This window comes from Eriocheir sinensis, chromosome 56 (assembly GCF_024679095.1).
Source record: "Eriocheir sinensis breed Jianghai 21 chromosome 56, ASM2467909v1, whole genome shotgun sequence".
In the NCBI taxonomy this organism is placed as follows: domain Eukaryota; kingdom Metazoa; phylum Arthropoda; class Malacostraca; order Decapoda; family Varunidae; genus Eriocheir; species Eriocheir sinensis.
Genome location: NC_066564.1, coordinates 4,622,639 through 4,638,068, shown reverse-complemented (window position 1 = coordinate 4,638,068; position 15,430 = coordinate 4,622,639). Strand labels below are relative to the sequence as shown.

At 36.0% G+C, this 15,430-nt stretch overlaps 1 protein-coding gene across 50 annotated transcripts in view; it reads left to right on the top strand.

The window, feature by feature from the left end:
• Window positions 1-15,430, top strand: part of LOC126984177 (cell adhesion molecule Dscam2-like) — a 236,353-nt gene that overhangs the window by 185,431 nt on the left and 35,492 nt on the right. For 44 of the 50 annotated variants that reach the window (XM_050837600.1, XM_050837610.1, XM_050837604.1 and 41 more), the window contains exons 26-32: window positions 180-346; window positions 470-704; window positions 1,423-1,599; window positions 1,750-1,916; window positions 8,042-8,227; window positions 9,846-10,013; window positions 12,900-13,046. In XM_050837600.1, coding sequence (XP_050693557.1) covers window positions 180-346; window positions 470-704; window positions 1,423-1,599; window positions 1,750-1,916; window positions 8,042-8,227; window positions 9,846-10,013; window positions 12,900-13,046 — 1,247 coding nt within the window. Of the gene's footprint in view, window positions 1-179; window positions 347-469; window positions 705-1,422; window positions 1,600-1,749; window positions 1,917-7,368; window positions 7,531-8,041; window positions 8,228-9,845; window positions 10,014-12,899; window positions 13,047-15,430 lie in introns of all 50 variants that reach the window. The other 6 variants (XM_050837645.1, XM_050837646.1, XM_050837644.1 and 3 more) reach the window with 1 other exon arrangement.

Below are 15,430 nucleotides of genomic sequence, written 5' to 3'. Positions count from 1 at the left end.
CAATCTACTCAGTGAAATGGGAACTACTGCTTTCCTGATTAAATATTACGAGGATGTTACTAATGTGAATCATAATTTTAATGGATATACATTAAGTGGTCAAATTATGAGTTTACAGCTAGCCTCTTTTTTCATGACAAACACCCAATTATTAAAGTGGGGAATCCTGTCTTTTTTAGGTGGACTGTTCATGGAGAGCCCTTCACCCCTAACGAACGCCTGCGCCTCCTCCCTGAAGGCTCCCTATTGATCCGTGAAGTGTCTCGTGATGATGCTGGCGAATACACTTGCCACGTGGAGAATGCCTATGGCCAAGACACCATCACACACAAGCTGCTCATCCAGGGTATACACACTGCACACTCTGCATGCTCAAAATGACTAGACTAACAAGGGTTTGCTAGATTTATATTACTTTTCAATAATAAATTCGAGCTTCCTGATAATTTTACGTTTGCTTCGACCACAGCTCCTCCTCACCCTCCGGAAATTACACTGCTGTCAACAACCACAAACAGCATTGAAGTCAAGCTGAAGCCCTCCGTAATTGATGACACGACCCCCATCCATGGCTACACCATCTACTACAAACCAGAGTTCAGCAACAGGGAGAGTGTTCAGGTGTCGGCCTCCGTCCGCTCTTACACACTTGAGTCTCTGTGGTGTGGATCCCAGTACCAGATTTATGCTTCTGCCTACAATAAGTATGTATATTTTTTACTGTAGAATGTTATACAGCCTCAAGCTTGTGTTTACATAAGCTTTAATTGAAGGAGAATATTCATATCAGAAAACTATATGAGCCTCCTGAAAAAACGGGTTTGTATTTCTGAAATGTGCAGATTTTTTATGGTTTGTGAAGATGACCTGCTATTTAAAATGAATACCTAAAGTTAAAATAAATAGGCTTCTCTTATTTGTAATCAGCTGTGGTTTTGAGAGAAATGACTCAGTTAAACCTCCTCCATCTCCCTCAATTTCTCCTCCTCTATCACCCTCAACTTTTTTACCATCATCTTCTTTTCCCTCCTTCCTCTCTTCCATCTCCTTGTCCTTTCTTTCACTTCCTTATTCTCCTCCTCCATCTGCAGTAACCTGCCTGGCATAGAGAGACCTCCAAAACCCACTTGGCTGGTTTGGGGCACCTCTTAAGCAGACTGGTTGAGAGTTGCTTTGCCCTCTGGCCGGTAGCAGGTTCAATCCCCAATCACAGAAAGTTTATTTTCCTCTTTTTGGGCTAGATCAAGTTTCCTGTGTGTTTTCAGACAGTGAGATGATGTTTATAATTAAGAAAATTCAGTTTCCCACTAGTACACTCCTCTTCATTCTCCTTTTTCTTTTTTCTTTTTTTTTTCTTTTTTTTTTTTTCATACTTCCTCTGCTTCCCATGTCACTTCTGATTGTATAATTCCCCTTTGTCAGGATTGGGACCGGTGAACCCTCAGAAGTTCTGAACACACGCACAAAAGGCAAGAAGCCTGAAGTTCCTGAGGTGCACCGCTTTGTTGAAGTGTCTTCCTCCTCCATCACTCTGCACCTGAATGCCTGGCAAGATGGTGGCTGCCCAATGAACTACTTTGTGGTTGAATACAAGCCAAGGTTAGATAGACTTTATGTATAATTAATGAGCTTCTTCAAGTAAAGAATGGCCATTAGAAGATTTGCTATTGAGATTCAGTTTACTTGTTTGTTAATTTTGTGTGAATTATGTGAAATGTAAATTATTCTATCAGTAAAACTTTACTGCAGGCACCAGTCTGAGTGGATAATGGCCAGTAATCAGGTGAAGCCAAAAGGAAATTATGCCATCATGGAGCTTACCCCGGCCACCTGGTACAACCTGCGTATCTCTGCCCACAACAATGCCGGCTCCTCTGTGGCTGAATATGAATGTGCAACTCTTACTCTTACTGGAGGTAAGTTACTTTCTTTTGTCTTTAATCCATCCTTGCATTATTGTTTTGCCAAGTTTTCCAAATGAAACATGAGCAAGTGAGCTTTCTATGTATATGAACAAAGGGAGGAAGTCATCGTGAATGACATTAACTGTTTGCCGACATTCATTCTGGCATTTTTTGTCAAAAACATTACACAAATTCAAGCAATTTAGCCCTGGTTACATAATGAATTCATCAGGGCTTTGCAGAATGCAGTCTTGTCCATCACTGATTTGTCTATCTAACAAGAAGGAAATCAGTATCAGTATCCTGCTTCATTATTTTATATGTTTTGTCTTTTAAAGTTTTTTTTTCATCCAATTTGGGATGCCATATGAAAAAACAGCATTAAATTCTTCACATATCAAACCCTTCACTCTTTTGAGTATGTGTTGATGCAGAGGAACACAGTTATATATTTTAATGATAAATGGGACAAGTGAAAATTGCCCAGTTTGATTAATTGTTATTCTGAAAGTCCATAAAACATTTGTTTTCTTAAATTTGAAATTTGATTTAGAAAAAAATCCTTTATACATAGCAAGATTTGAACTTTTTTCTTTACCTATGCAACAGTACTATCCAGTTGTTTGATTTGCTAATGTGTCTGTTTGCCGCAGTAGATCTTTCAGTTTCGCCATGAAATTTTGGATTCATAGAATCATGACATGTTACTAGAAAATTTTATGATGACTTTTTCTGGTTTCAAAATTATAGTTTCAGTGAATTTATTAGTATCCAGTTTCATGATTACAAATCTGAATAGTGTGATTTTCAATTATGTAAATTATTATGTTAAAGCAACTACTCAGAAGTTGTGGAATTTTGGATTTACATCTTTATAATGATTCCTGTATCCCCTTTAGACTCTTAAAGGAAAATTTGTCTCATTATGGCCAAGGTAAAAATATTTGTTACAGATATATTGTATAATTTATTTTTTCAAGTCTGTTTATTTTATTTCTGTTTATAGACTTAGCTGTTACTATGACTTTGTATGGCAAGACTATGCATGAAATGTAATAGCCTGATGGTAAAAGTTTAAATAATTTAGAATGGGCTTAAGGTGAACATATCCCATGAAGGGTCAGCAGAAACTGTAAGTATTCCTGAGTGAGTGTTTTGTGTTTGAGAGCTTTGACCTCCCCTCTTGGTATGTGCAGAGATCCTTACAGACCTCTTGTTAGACTGTTCTAGCTCTGAAAACTTCTCAACAGCATTCGTTGCCTGAGTTGAGTGTTTGTGGTGATGAGATATAGTGTGAGGAAGTTCTGGTCACTTAGTCACTTGGCATTGTTGTGATATTATAGATAATTTTGAAAAGTAAAGTATAATATCAGTGAGAAACCTATAATATACCTACTTCTCTGTAAACAAAGGGCATATGAAAAGTGACTAGTGTGATGTTGCTGAAAGAACCCGTATCAAGTGATGCTGATCAGAAACAAAATAGACCAGGCACCGGCACTCAGGGTGGGAGGAGGAGAAGGGCAGACTGGGCACTTTGCAAGCTGCTCACAGCTGCCCCCACATGCACACAATATATATATATATATATATATATATATATATATATATATATATATATATATATATATATATATATATATATATATATATATATATATATATATATATATATATATATATATATATATATATATATATATATATATATATATATATATATATATATATATATATATATATATATATATATATATATATATATATATCTATATATATATATATATATATATATATATATATATATATATATATATATATATATTTGATTATTCCCCAGTGCTAGGGAGCCATTGACTGCTTGAGGTTATAATACATAGAGTAAGGCAGTGAATGAGCCAGAGAAGCAGGCTGTGAGGGGCAGCAGTGCACTGATGACCCACTGATCAGCTATTTAAATTTAATAGTTATGCTAAGACTTTATTTAGCTCTACTTCTACTACTTTTAAACTGCCAGTCACAATATCTTTTCACTTATTTAAATTTGGAACTGATGAATTAGTACAGGTAACTCGATTTGCGCGAGTATTGTGTCCTTGAAGAGGTCGCGTAAATCAAAAACAATCTAAATCAAACAAGAGGTAGGTTTCTATCGAAAAATAAATATTCACTTCATTCAGTGGAGAGAGGGGGAGAGAGAGAGAGAGAGAGAGAGAGAGAGAATATCCATATCACCGAAATATCCACTCAGGCACTCAGTCTCAGCCTCACTTGTGCGAGGAAGAAATGAGGGACACCATGAGCGACTGGCTAGTATTGTTACAGGTACCGAGCAGTCTGGTACCGGTACCGTACCTTATACCTGGTACCGTTAGTACCAGTACTGGTACCGGTACCTGCCCACCCTTATTGTTGAATAGCGTGGCAGCGTGGGTACTGTATTGTTGTTCAAGTGGCGCGCGGGAAGAACTGAGGTCGGCTGTGTGGCCACGGCGCTGTGTGAGTCCAGTTGCGTGAGATATCTGGTGGCCACTCCATAAAATATCGCGTATAAGTGAAAAAAACGTGTAAATTAAAAATTTGTTTGGATTTTTGGACCCCACGTTATTTAAAAAACACGTAAACCAAACTCGCGTAAATCGAGAGTTACCTGTATTATCTCTGAATACTTTTCCCATAAATATTTAAATTTTAATGATGAATTAGTATTATCTGTGAATACTATTCCCATAAACATGCACACACTTAAACTACACTCTAAAGAGAATGCAGTGAACAAAGTGAGTAGGTAATTCTGAAATCAATTTACCTCTGATATACTAAACAAATATCTTTAAAAAATACGTACCAAAAGCGCGGCTAAGTGATCAACAAAATCAAATGTACTTCCAGGCTCCATTATATCTGGTCATAAATTATGACTAACATTTACATATAACCCTGTTGTCTGCTTTGACTGTTTCCTTCTATATTATAAGGAGGTGAATCAGTTACTGTTCCATGAAACATTCCTTCCCATATGAAGTTAAATTCTGTCTAATTATTCAATTACAGGAAAGTAGCCACCTGGGCAATAGTAACATAGAGCATATTCTGTAGCATCTTCACTTATTCAGGTGTCAAGATGCTATTATTGAGATCAAAATATGGTATCAAGAACTATATTGGAAAGTGTCTATATATATATATATATATATATATATATATATATATATATATATATATATATCTATATATATATATATATATATATATATATATATATATATATATATATATATATATATATTTTGTGTGTGTGTGTGTGTGTGTGTGTACCTAGTTTTGATATACAAGAAGTGAGCTACACTTGTGGGGTCCCATCTCCAAATCTCAGTTTTGCTTTAAATTCATTAATATTTCTGTCTTGAATTATGTCATTGGAGGTCATTCCAGGTGTCAATACATCTATGAGTATATATGTTTGTATGTATGTATGTATGTATGACTAGCCGGATAGATGAAGAATAGACATTACTGCAGTCATATAAACACATCAATAACTTTCACTTTCTTGTGCTCATTAATGGCTCATGAAGGTAAATAACTGTGAGGGATGAAGCCGTTAGCCTTTAGCTGTCATGGAGCATATTTTTAAAAATAATACATGAGCTTTCCTTCACTTTTAAATTTTTTAAGTACATTGATATTTTAAGACAGTTCAAAATTTAGGGTTTATTAATGCTCTTTAGTTTATCAGCCATCAATGTTTTTTAAGTTACATGCTTTTTCCAAATTTGAGATAAATCACTGGATGCATAAAAAAGGCTCCAGAAAGATAGTAAAAAAACAACCCAACCCAATATGTGAATTGGTGACATATTACTAATAACTGCAATTACTTGAATATGGCAGCAAGATGTGATACAGTTCAAAGGTCCATGAATATGCACCAGAAATGGGACTCATATGAACTGTAGCATTCCTTTGGAAAACACACAGAAAGCATTTTAAGAAGTTTCATTATTTCCACCTCCACTTTCCACTGTCAAAAGGCATCACAGATACAGACAAACATTTCTCTGAAATGTACATTGTTAAAGCAGGGTTGTATGAGTCTTGAAGCAAAGATCTCCATTGAAAGATATTTTCTTTAAATAATTAAAGAAAGTCAAAATATACATTACATATGCTCTTAATCTATACTCAGTATTTATTAAAAGTATCATATATTAAACAAAGTTTGTCAAATATTGTATCAAATGTTTGTTCAGAATCTTACCTGATTCACCTCCTTGTGGTGTTTGTGTGCTGACTAACTGAAAATAAAACATTGTGCCATTTTCAGTTCAGGTAGAGACAGGTCAGTGATATGTTGCAAATGGTGCAAAACATTTTAAGAATGATTTGTTTAATTAGAGCAATAATATGCTTCAGTTCATATATTGAAGAGGAAATTTCCCTAGATCATGTATTCCCCATGAATCATAGCCATGAGGATTTATTTTATTTTTATTTATTTATGAAGTTATTTATTTTTGGCATAATTTAGTTGCTGTTGCTGTTTTTGACCTGGATTGGTGGCAAAATGTTTTCCCTTGAGCATTAGTACCTGTAAAGCAGCCAACCAATCTAACATCTTCAACCTAACATCCGAGGAGCCTTGCCCATTTCCTTATTCTGATCACCCGCTTCTTCAATCGCTCTCAAATCTGGGTAGATATAAATTTTGGCTGATTTGCACCTTAACTTTCACTTTTGAAAAAATAAATCTAAGCAGCCATGTTTTATTATACAATAACAGTAACTGTGGGCATCTTAACAGTTGCCTTAATATCATTAATAGCCACAAGTTGTCTTACGTACTCCATTTACTGAAAGGTCTTACTATAGGGGAAATTTGAGCATTATGAATCTGTTCAATTTAAATTTCTTTCTGATATCTTTCATTTCCTACTTTTATCATTCTACTTGAGAATCAGTCACAGTATGAAAGTATGTAAGAGTAAAGGTAAATGTATAGAAAAATCCATGTTAACATTAATTTATTTTGTCCAGAAGCATCATAAAAATTGCATTTGTAACAATGTTGTTCTTGTCAACTCTTCCTTACAATTCTTTGACTTGTTGCACATTAAGCTGGGAATTTTACAGATTGTATCTGCATACCTAAAGAGATGATTGTATTTCCATGATACGCAGTTTGAAGCACAAAATCAGAGGCAGTAAATCCTGTGCATTATGTTATCTTCAGAATTACATAAAAGCTTGTACATTCTCTATATTTTCATGATATGTAGCGTCAAGCACAAAGTTTAATACCTGTGACATGAAAGCTTGTACACCAAGCTCAGGACATTATTTACAAATTAGAATGTTTTGGCAAGACCTTTGAAGTCAATGGGTGCTAAAGGGAACATGATGGGCCTTGATTGCTTGTCTGTGGCTGGGATGGTGGCGGGCTGCTGAGCATGCGGTGTTGCAGGTACTATTGCCCCGATTCGTGAAGTGCCTGCCTTCGGGGCTGGAGACCTTCCGTTCTACCTCAACTTAAACCTCATCGTCCCTGTGGTCTCAGCCGTAGTCGTCATCGTTCTGGCCATCGTTATCATCTGCTATCTCAGGGGTCGCAATGCCCCCATCAAAGGTAAGACAGGATATGGAGGTGCAAATCTGGTGATTTTGGATCCCTCCTGCCTCAGAAATAATTTGGCCTGCATTGGCTTCTCTATATATTTTTTCTCATCTTTAAATCAAAATTTAAAAAAAGATGACAAAAAATGTATAACTGACGATACGGGGAGGTGATCCACGAATATCACCTTAGAAGAGCAGATGAGCACCTCCTCCTGCATGCATGGACTCCCAACTGTCTCTCTCTTCGATACTCTACACAGCTGTCTGCTTCCCTGTCCTTTCATCAATCCAAACAGGTTTTCAGCAGAACAACAGGTAAGGTTTCACCAGGTGAGCAGTGATGGCTTCCATGAATGCTTGCCACAGAACTGGCAGCACTCATGAACTGTGTTGTCTACCAAGAGCTAGTGACACGGAAGGTTGTACAAATCCTCCCATGTCAAGCTCTAATTTGCCTCTGTCAAGATCAGTGGTAAACTGAGTAGACAAACAAAGGCATTATGTCGTTGTGTTGTTTACAGCCACGTTGCCACCATCTGTCCCGGACAGTCACGTTTCCTGGCTGCCTGACTGGTGGCCAAAGTGGCTGGATCTCAATGTCCTGGTGCCTGTCATTGCCACGATCGTCGTCATCATTGTGGGCATTGTTGTCGTCTGTGTGGCTGTGACGCGCCGCAAGAATGGCATTGAAAACTTGAGACTGCGAGGTGAGGCGAAGGCCATCCTGCAACTGTATCTCAAGGTCCTTCTTCCCAGAGCATCCCATCTGCCCAGAATCTTTCCTTTTCCTCTTTATAAAATAATACTTCCCACTCTACAAATAACCTGATTGGCTGTGCCATAATTTTTATTAATAGTTTTCCTTGGACTTTTATTACAACAGTGAAACTATTTTTTTGAGTATTTATTCTAGCTATAAAGTAGTTAAAAGATATATATATATATATATATATATATATATATATATATATATATATATATATATATATATATATATATATATATATATATATATATATATATATATATATATATATATATATATATATATATATATATATATGAATGTTATCAGGTTTGGATTTTTGTGAAGTTTCTCTTCTTAAACAAGGAGAGAAGCATCATCATCATCATCTTCAGCCACTACTAATCCACTGCAGGACAAAGGCTTTTCACTATGTTCTCTACCTCCCACTGTCTGATGTTAGTGTACTCCATCCTGCTCTCTCAAATGCTCTAATTTCATCTCTCCACCTGGTCTTCAGTCTGTTCTGACTTTGCAATTTCTGGGTTGCCACTCTGTTAATTTGGTTGTCCATCTATTATAAGTTCTGTTCATGATGTGTCCTGCCCTATCACCACTGTAGAGAAGACCCAGCAGGCGGCTAGGCCTCAGGCAGTGTCGCACGGAGCAGGACAGAGCGGCCCATCCCACTTATTTTATCTTGTGCTCCAGATCATCTTTGCATTAATATTTTTCATAGATAAATTTCTAATAGTTTCTGGGAATGAACGACTACGTTATAATGTAGTGAGCCATAAACAAACAAAAAAGAAGTTGTAACACCTGTAGAGACTGCCTATGCCTAAATATGAGGTACTCAGAATAGAAAGGGCGAACTCACCACCAAAAGAAAACAGGATTTTAGGTACTAGCATTTGCACTCTCCTTTCTGCTATGCCAAGAGATGTTGAATTTGCCATTTTGTCTGTGAAAAGAGCTGGGTAAGAAAAGGCAAGTCAAAACTGGATTCCCTGGCCTTGGCACATTTAGAAATGGATTTTTTCAAAACTTACTTGTGGTGAGTTTGTCCTTTTTTATTCTCAACACCTCATATTGTCTTTGGATAAAAAAGAGTATTGTATAAAGCTGTACCTACTGTTTATTTATTTATTTATTTTTATTTATTTATTTATTTATTTATTTATTTATTTTTTATTTATTTATTTATTTTTTTTTTTTTTTCAGATTATAGTTTCCTGCCTTAAAAACCCTTACTGTTGTGGCTTTCTGACCAATGGAATTCAGATGAATGAACTTTAACTGTATATATGCTAATCATTTTATTGCTGTTACACTATCACTTACAAGCAAAGATACACCATTAAGTAGACTGTAGACAGTAAAAAAAAATATTGTATCATGAATACTTTATTGATGGAGATTTTCATATTTGTTCATATTGAAGATGTTATAATGCTTTATATGAAGAATAGTTTCAGATTCATTCAGTCTAACAAATAGATATGTATTGTAACCACTCTATGAAATAAATTAATAAAGTTTTATGAATATGAAGAATAACTTGGATTACCATTTAACAGAGGAAGTGTACCAGCAGTACCAGTACAATGCCAGCATGCCCCCACCCTCAACCATGGATAAGCGTCACCCAGGCTTCAGGGAGGAACTTGGTTACATTCCCCCACCCAACCGCAAGCTGCCTCCTGTCCCCAACTCTCAGTACAATACATGTGACCGCATCAAGAGAGGTAGGACATCCTTATGCATTTTTCTTTCCTTGTTTTTCAGATTTTTTTCCAGAGTGCTGAAGTGACTGATAAGTTATAGAATTCTAATGACTCAGTAGATTATAATTCAAAGTTTATGGGTAATTTTGTGCTAATGATGAAAATACCTTACCACTGGTTGTTTCTGGTGCCTCAAGTGTTGTGTGAGCATCAGACTGTAACATCCCATTTCAGAGGAATGCAATACCCTCTTACATATTGTGATGCATATTTTAAAGTTATAATGTAAGTATTAATTTATATATTTATGAGAATTTTGCATTCTGTTTTACTCTCAAAGGTTCTCCTCAACTTGTAGATTTTTTTTTTGTGCTTGACATTTTTATGTAGATCAGGATTTTCTACATAATTTTTGTTCTATTGTTAGTGTTCTAATTCCCCCATCTACACATGACATGTAGACGCTTAGCCACAAGACAGGATATGATGAGGCCTTCAGTAGGTATGATGTAAGTTCAGTTTTTTACAAGGCAAGTAGTCACAGTACAAGTTACTCTAACACTGTGAACCTTTTTGGGAATGCATGATTACATTATTATGCTTTATATTTATTTTATTCTCAACTGAACTCCATGAAAATATTTTGGTCTAATATTTATCAAGCCAAAGTAATTTCCTTTGAGATTAGTTGTGAACAGCACTTGGTACACTGTGATATGTGAAGCTGTTTTTGGGTGCTGAAAGGAGTCCTCTTGTGGAAAATACATCACATACTCCTTGTATCATACATATAGATATGTTATTTTCTTAATTATTCTTCTTGACCATTTTTGCTGCCAATATAGTATTCGATGGTATACGTTCATTGCTTGAATTAGATATACTATTTCTTTTTACCATCATATTATTTGTTAAGGCCATCTGTCCATGATATATTTTACAAGTATTATTTGAGCTCTGGTCCTGGCTAAGCTTGACGTTATTCAGCTCTGTATCAGTCTCTTCTTTCTTTTAGTTTTGTGCTGTTGGCAAGCTGACCCTTTCTTGACAGGTCCTCATGATTGTAGCAGAATATTTGTTGAGTGCTTTGTATTGCATGTTGTGTGGATCATGCTTTAAATTTATCTTAAACACTACATATTTCCAAAGTGATTTCTGATCAGTCTAATACATATTCAGTTTGCACTACTGATATGATTAAAAAGGGAACATGACCCCCATTGATGTTAGTTAAAGACATAGGAAAAAGGAAAAATTAGTGACAACCTCCAATCAGAAAATAAAATGGAATGTATATTTATGTTGTATTTTACTGAAATATGATTTGAAAAAGCAGTATATTGCACAGTGAACTGAAATGTAATTTGTGACACAGTGATTAGGAAGTTTTAAATATAGCAGAAAGATTATGTGTTATTCTTCTGCTTAGAAGGTTAGAAATTGCTTTCTTATTGACCAAATGAACTTTTATCCAATCATTTATTGCTTCTATATATATTTTTTTAGTAGATTGTAACAGACTATGCTACAGTTTTAATAACTGAAATTTACTTGCATATATGTTTAGTTCATAATTTGCTCTCAAATATTTAAAGGAAGTAAATGTATAGTGAAATCTTGCTTTAAAGCATGACTGCTTTTATCTAGCATGAACGCCTGATATTAGTATTTCATCACCTTTCATATGCAAGTTTAAATAAGCCACTAACAACTGCAACTGACAAATATGAAGGCCCAAACACAATAAAACTCTAAATTTGTGGATAGAATTTGTTTAAAACGTAAACAATCACGTATGGAAGATCTTCAAAATCTCAAGTCAAAATATACTGAAGGGTTAGAATGAAAATGTTAGAAGTAGTGTGAAAAGAAGGGAAAAGAATATAACTGTATAGATAGTGGAGCTTTGCACAAAACACATCAAGTGCAGAAACTTGATCAAGATTAGGCAGACCAATGAATAGTTAATGATCTTTTTTCTGATACTAGTAAGTTGTCTGGGAAGAAAATGAGATTTAGGACATGGGATGGAAGGCTGTGTAGGGATCTTAACAGAATCTTGAGATTGCCCATCACTGACATAGTAGTTTTACAGACATAGTGAATAAATAGAAGTCGGCTCCAGGATGAGTTAGGTTATTGTGATGGAACACAAATAAAATACAAACTGTAACATTCAGATGAAGGGTCAAATCTTTAGGGGTTGTTGAACGTGTATTCCATGCCAGCCCTTGCCTCAAAAGAGATTTAATAATTCTGTGGAGGTAAACTGAGATAATGATTTTCCCCGTACAATGCACTTCCAGTCCATCAGTCTGGATGTCACTTCTATACAGAAAGTTTGTTGTACCATATCAGTCATTATATCTGCATAACAGTTTTGTCTGTTTTCTGGCAATATATTGCTATCATACCCATATAAGGCAGTCATACTATGATGTTTCCATTTTTAGCAACTGGAAATAACTGGGAATCATTTTGTGGCTGCAATAAAAAGTATTTAATATCCTTGCAGCCTTGAGGTTACATGAGCATGTAGCTTAATTGAAATCATAGTTCTCCAATCATTACCATTACATCTCTTTCTTTTTGAAGTGCAGTGCGTTGTTTTTGTGTACTCTAATAAATCTTTTCTTCCTTTGCCCTTTCCCTGCTTACCATTCTAAGCTGGGACCAGCTCAATATTTTCACATGCTTCATTTTAGCTGCAACTACAAAATAAGCTTTTGTGAAAACCTTATTGGAACAATGTAACCATTAACCAAATAGTTTAACTTTTCTGCAATGCAGCAAACATTCACAGAAGCTTAAGGTAGTGTTTAGCTGGGACTGTCTCAGTGACCGCTTGATGTAGTCTGTGTTGCGCTTCTTGTGTGTTGAGTGGGCGGCTGTTGGTTGTCTCTCTAGGTGGGGGGTCGGGTCGCAGGGAACATGCCACCTGGGACCCAAGACGACCCATGTACGAGGAACTCTCCCTCCATCCCCCCCCTGGGCGACGTATTCCCCCTGGAGGGCCTCCACCACCACGTGGCTCCCAGGACACCCTTAGATCAGGTGAGGTTGATAAATATCACATGGAATCGAGAACGGAGGAAAAACAAGAGATAATTAATGTGTTGGCACTGCTATTGTCTTAGAATTTCATAGAATGACGAGAAAGGTCTCATGATGAATATATGTGATTTTAGACAATCTTAATCTTTAGGTAGAGGTGTATTGAATTTCATGGCCTGAGAAGTCTTACCATTGGTCTGTTTCTGTTGTAGTTTATAGGCAGAATGTGGTAATTAACAAAACACTTAAAACCACTAGCTGTAGCAAAAGAAATTTAACACTCATACATTAATGCTACATTCCACTTCAATTATCCATACGTATCAAGAACGAGATGAAATTAAGATATAACACCAGATATGTTATATCTCTTATTTCAAAAAGTCCAAGGTTGCCTCTAATTATCTTTATATATCACATTGTTCTGCAAGAAGGTGCTACACTCCATAAAATTTTAGAATTTTGCCAGAAAGTTGTTTCATCTACAGACTAGGGCTTCAAGAGAGCAGAGGAATAATAGCAGGTGAATAGAATGGCTTCTTTGGTGTGCAAAAAAATTCAAGCTTCCCCTCAGGGGAACCAAAATTATGTGAAGGGGAGGCTATAATTCCAAAACCCAGAAATTAACAATTGTATTTTGTGGTAATTCAGTAACTTCACCGTTAAGACTGATCAGCTGTCACTACAGGGCCGTGAATTATGTGATCACATAAACATTATGGCATCAAATGCCTGTTGTTCAGGTTATTGTTGACACTTGTAATCATGGGATAGAAAACACTGAATAAACTACAGTCCGTATATTGTATGGAAAGTGACAGAGAAAGTGCTAGTATTTGCATACGCGATACAGAGACGGGGTGAACTGGCCCTTGAGGCACTGTCAGCCTCTGAGGGACCAACGGTCAAACTGCTGACACAGCGGGATTAGTGTTGCCCAAGGCAAGGTGCCTATATTCAGAACTAGCATTACCCACAATGCCAATTTTATTTTATATACTTTGTCATACTTGTAAAAATATTAGAAAGGAAGTTTGTTGTACTGGATGGTTCATTATTATAGGTCCTAAGTACATTTATTTTGATACATTTAATTACTTTTTATATAATAGTTTTGCACAAATTTTTGAGAGGCTGCAACCCTGGCAAAAAGTAGGAAAGGGGTCATCTGATTCCGGGACCTCGCTCAGTGGATCTTTTTCATCTCTGATGATAAACTTTCTGAACATTTTTCAAAACTTTGCAGTCACATTTGAATATGAAGATGAAAACTCTGCATTTGATTTAACATCTACAGTGAGCCCTTGAGTTTCATGCCAAATTAATATCATAGGGTTGCTTTTCCAACTTAGTTCACCAAACCAAAAGTGCCGAACAGTGAGAGAAATTCTGTTTGGTTCAAGAACCCCCAAGGTCACCCTTAGTCCCACCCTTTTTCCCACCTCACAAACTTACCAGAATGATAACTTGAACTTTTATAAACATACTATAAATAACAAGTAACATCAGCCAAAAAACAACAACATTAAATTTATTTGTCAAGGTCCTTAGCTGTAAGCAGGGGCAGTGTTCTAAAGCTGAGAGGCTACTGAGTGCCCACACCCCTCTCAGTGATCCAGGACAGTTCATATTCCTTACAGTTTTAACATCCTTTGTGCCCCTCTCAACCAACAGAATATTTCTTGTTTTCAGTGACTTGGTGTTCACGTCCCTCTGTCCTTTGAACTCCTGGCACTCAGCCTGTCTTTTGTTATCATCGCCATGACATGAAATCTTGCCAGACACAAGGCCCTATGAGGCTGTAATAATAATGGCCAAAACTGGCAAAACTAACATTTTTATTTATTTTTAAATGATAAATCTTGATATAGTTTGCTTTATCCACTAGAATTAGATTCACAAACCTTAAATTTGCTGAACTCAGAGGCTCGTTGTACTGACATAAAAATTCAGAAAATTATTATATAGCTGTGATCATGTGTATATAAGCTTGTTACTATATTACAGGTTATTCAAAACTCAAATGGTGATATATATGCTCATAAACTGAAAATGACGGTCATACAAATTAATTAGTAATTTTGTTTCATTTTGAAGATTCTTGTTTTCTTGTCTATCATAATTGTTTTCATGTAAAGATATTTTTGCATAGACTAAAATTTAGCCTTCCCTTCATAATTTTTGGCATTATTATCATTTCCACGTCTTCCCAGCACCAGACAGAAGCCATTTGTGTGTAGACCTTGCATATACACCTTCCTATATGCAAAACATAAAATGTAGCAATGATCTCTCAAAGACCATAACATCTTCCGTTCTCCATCCATGTCCTGCCCACACACACCCTCAGTACAGTAGACTCTATGGTGTGCATCCATGCATGT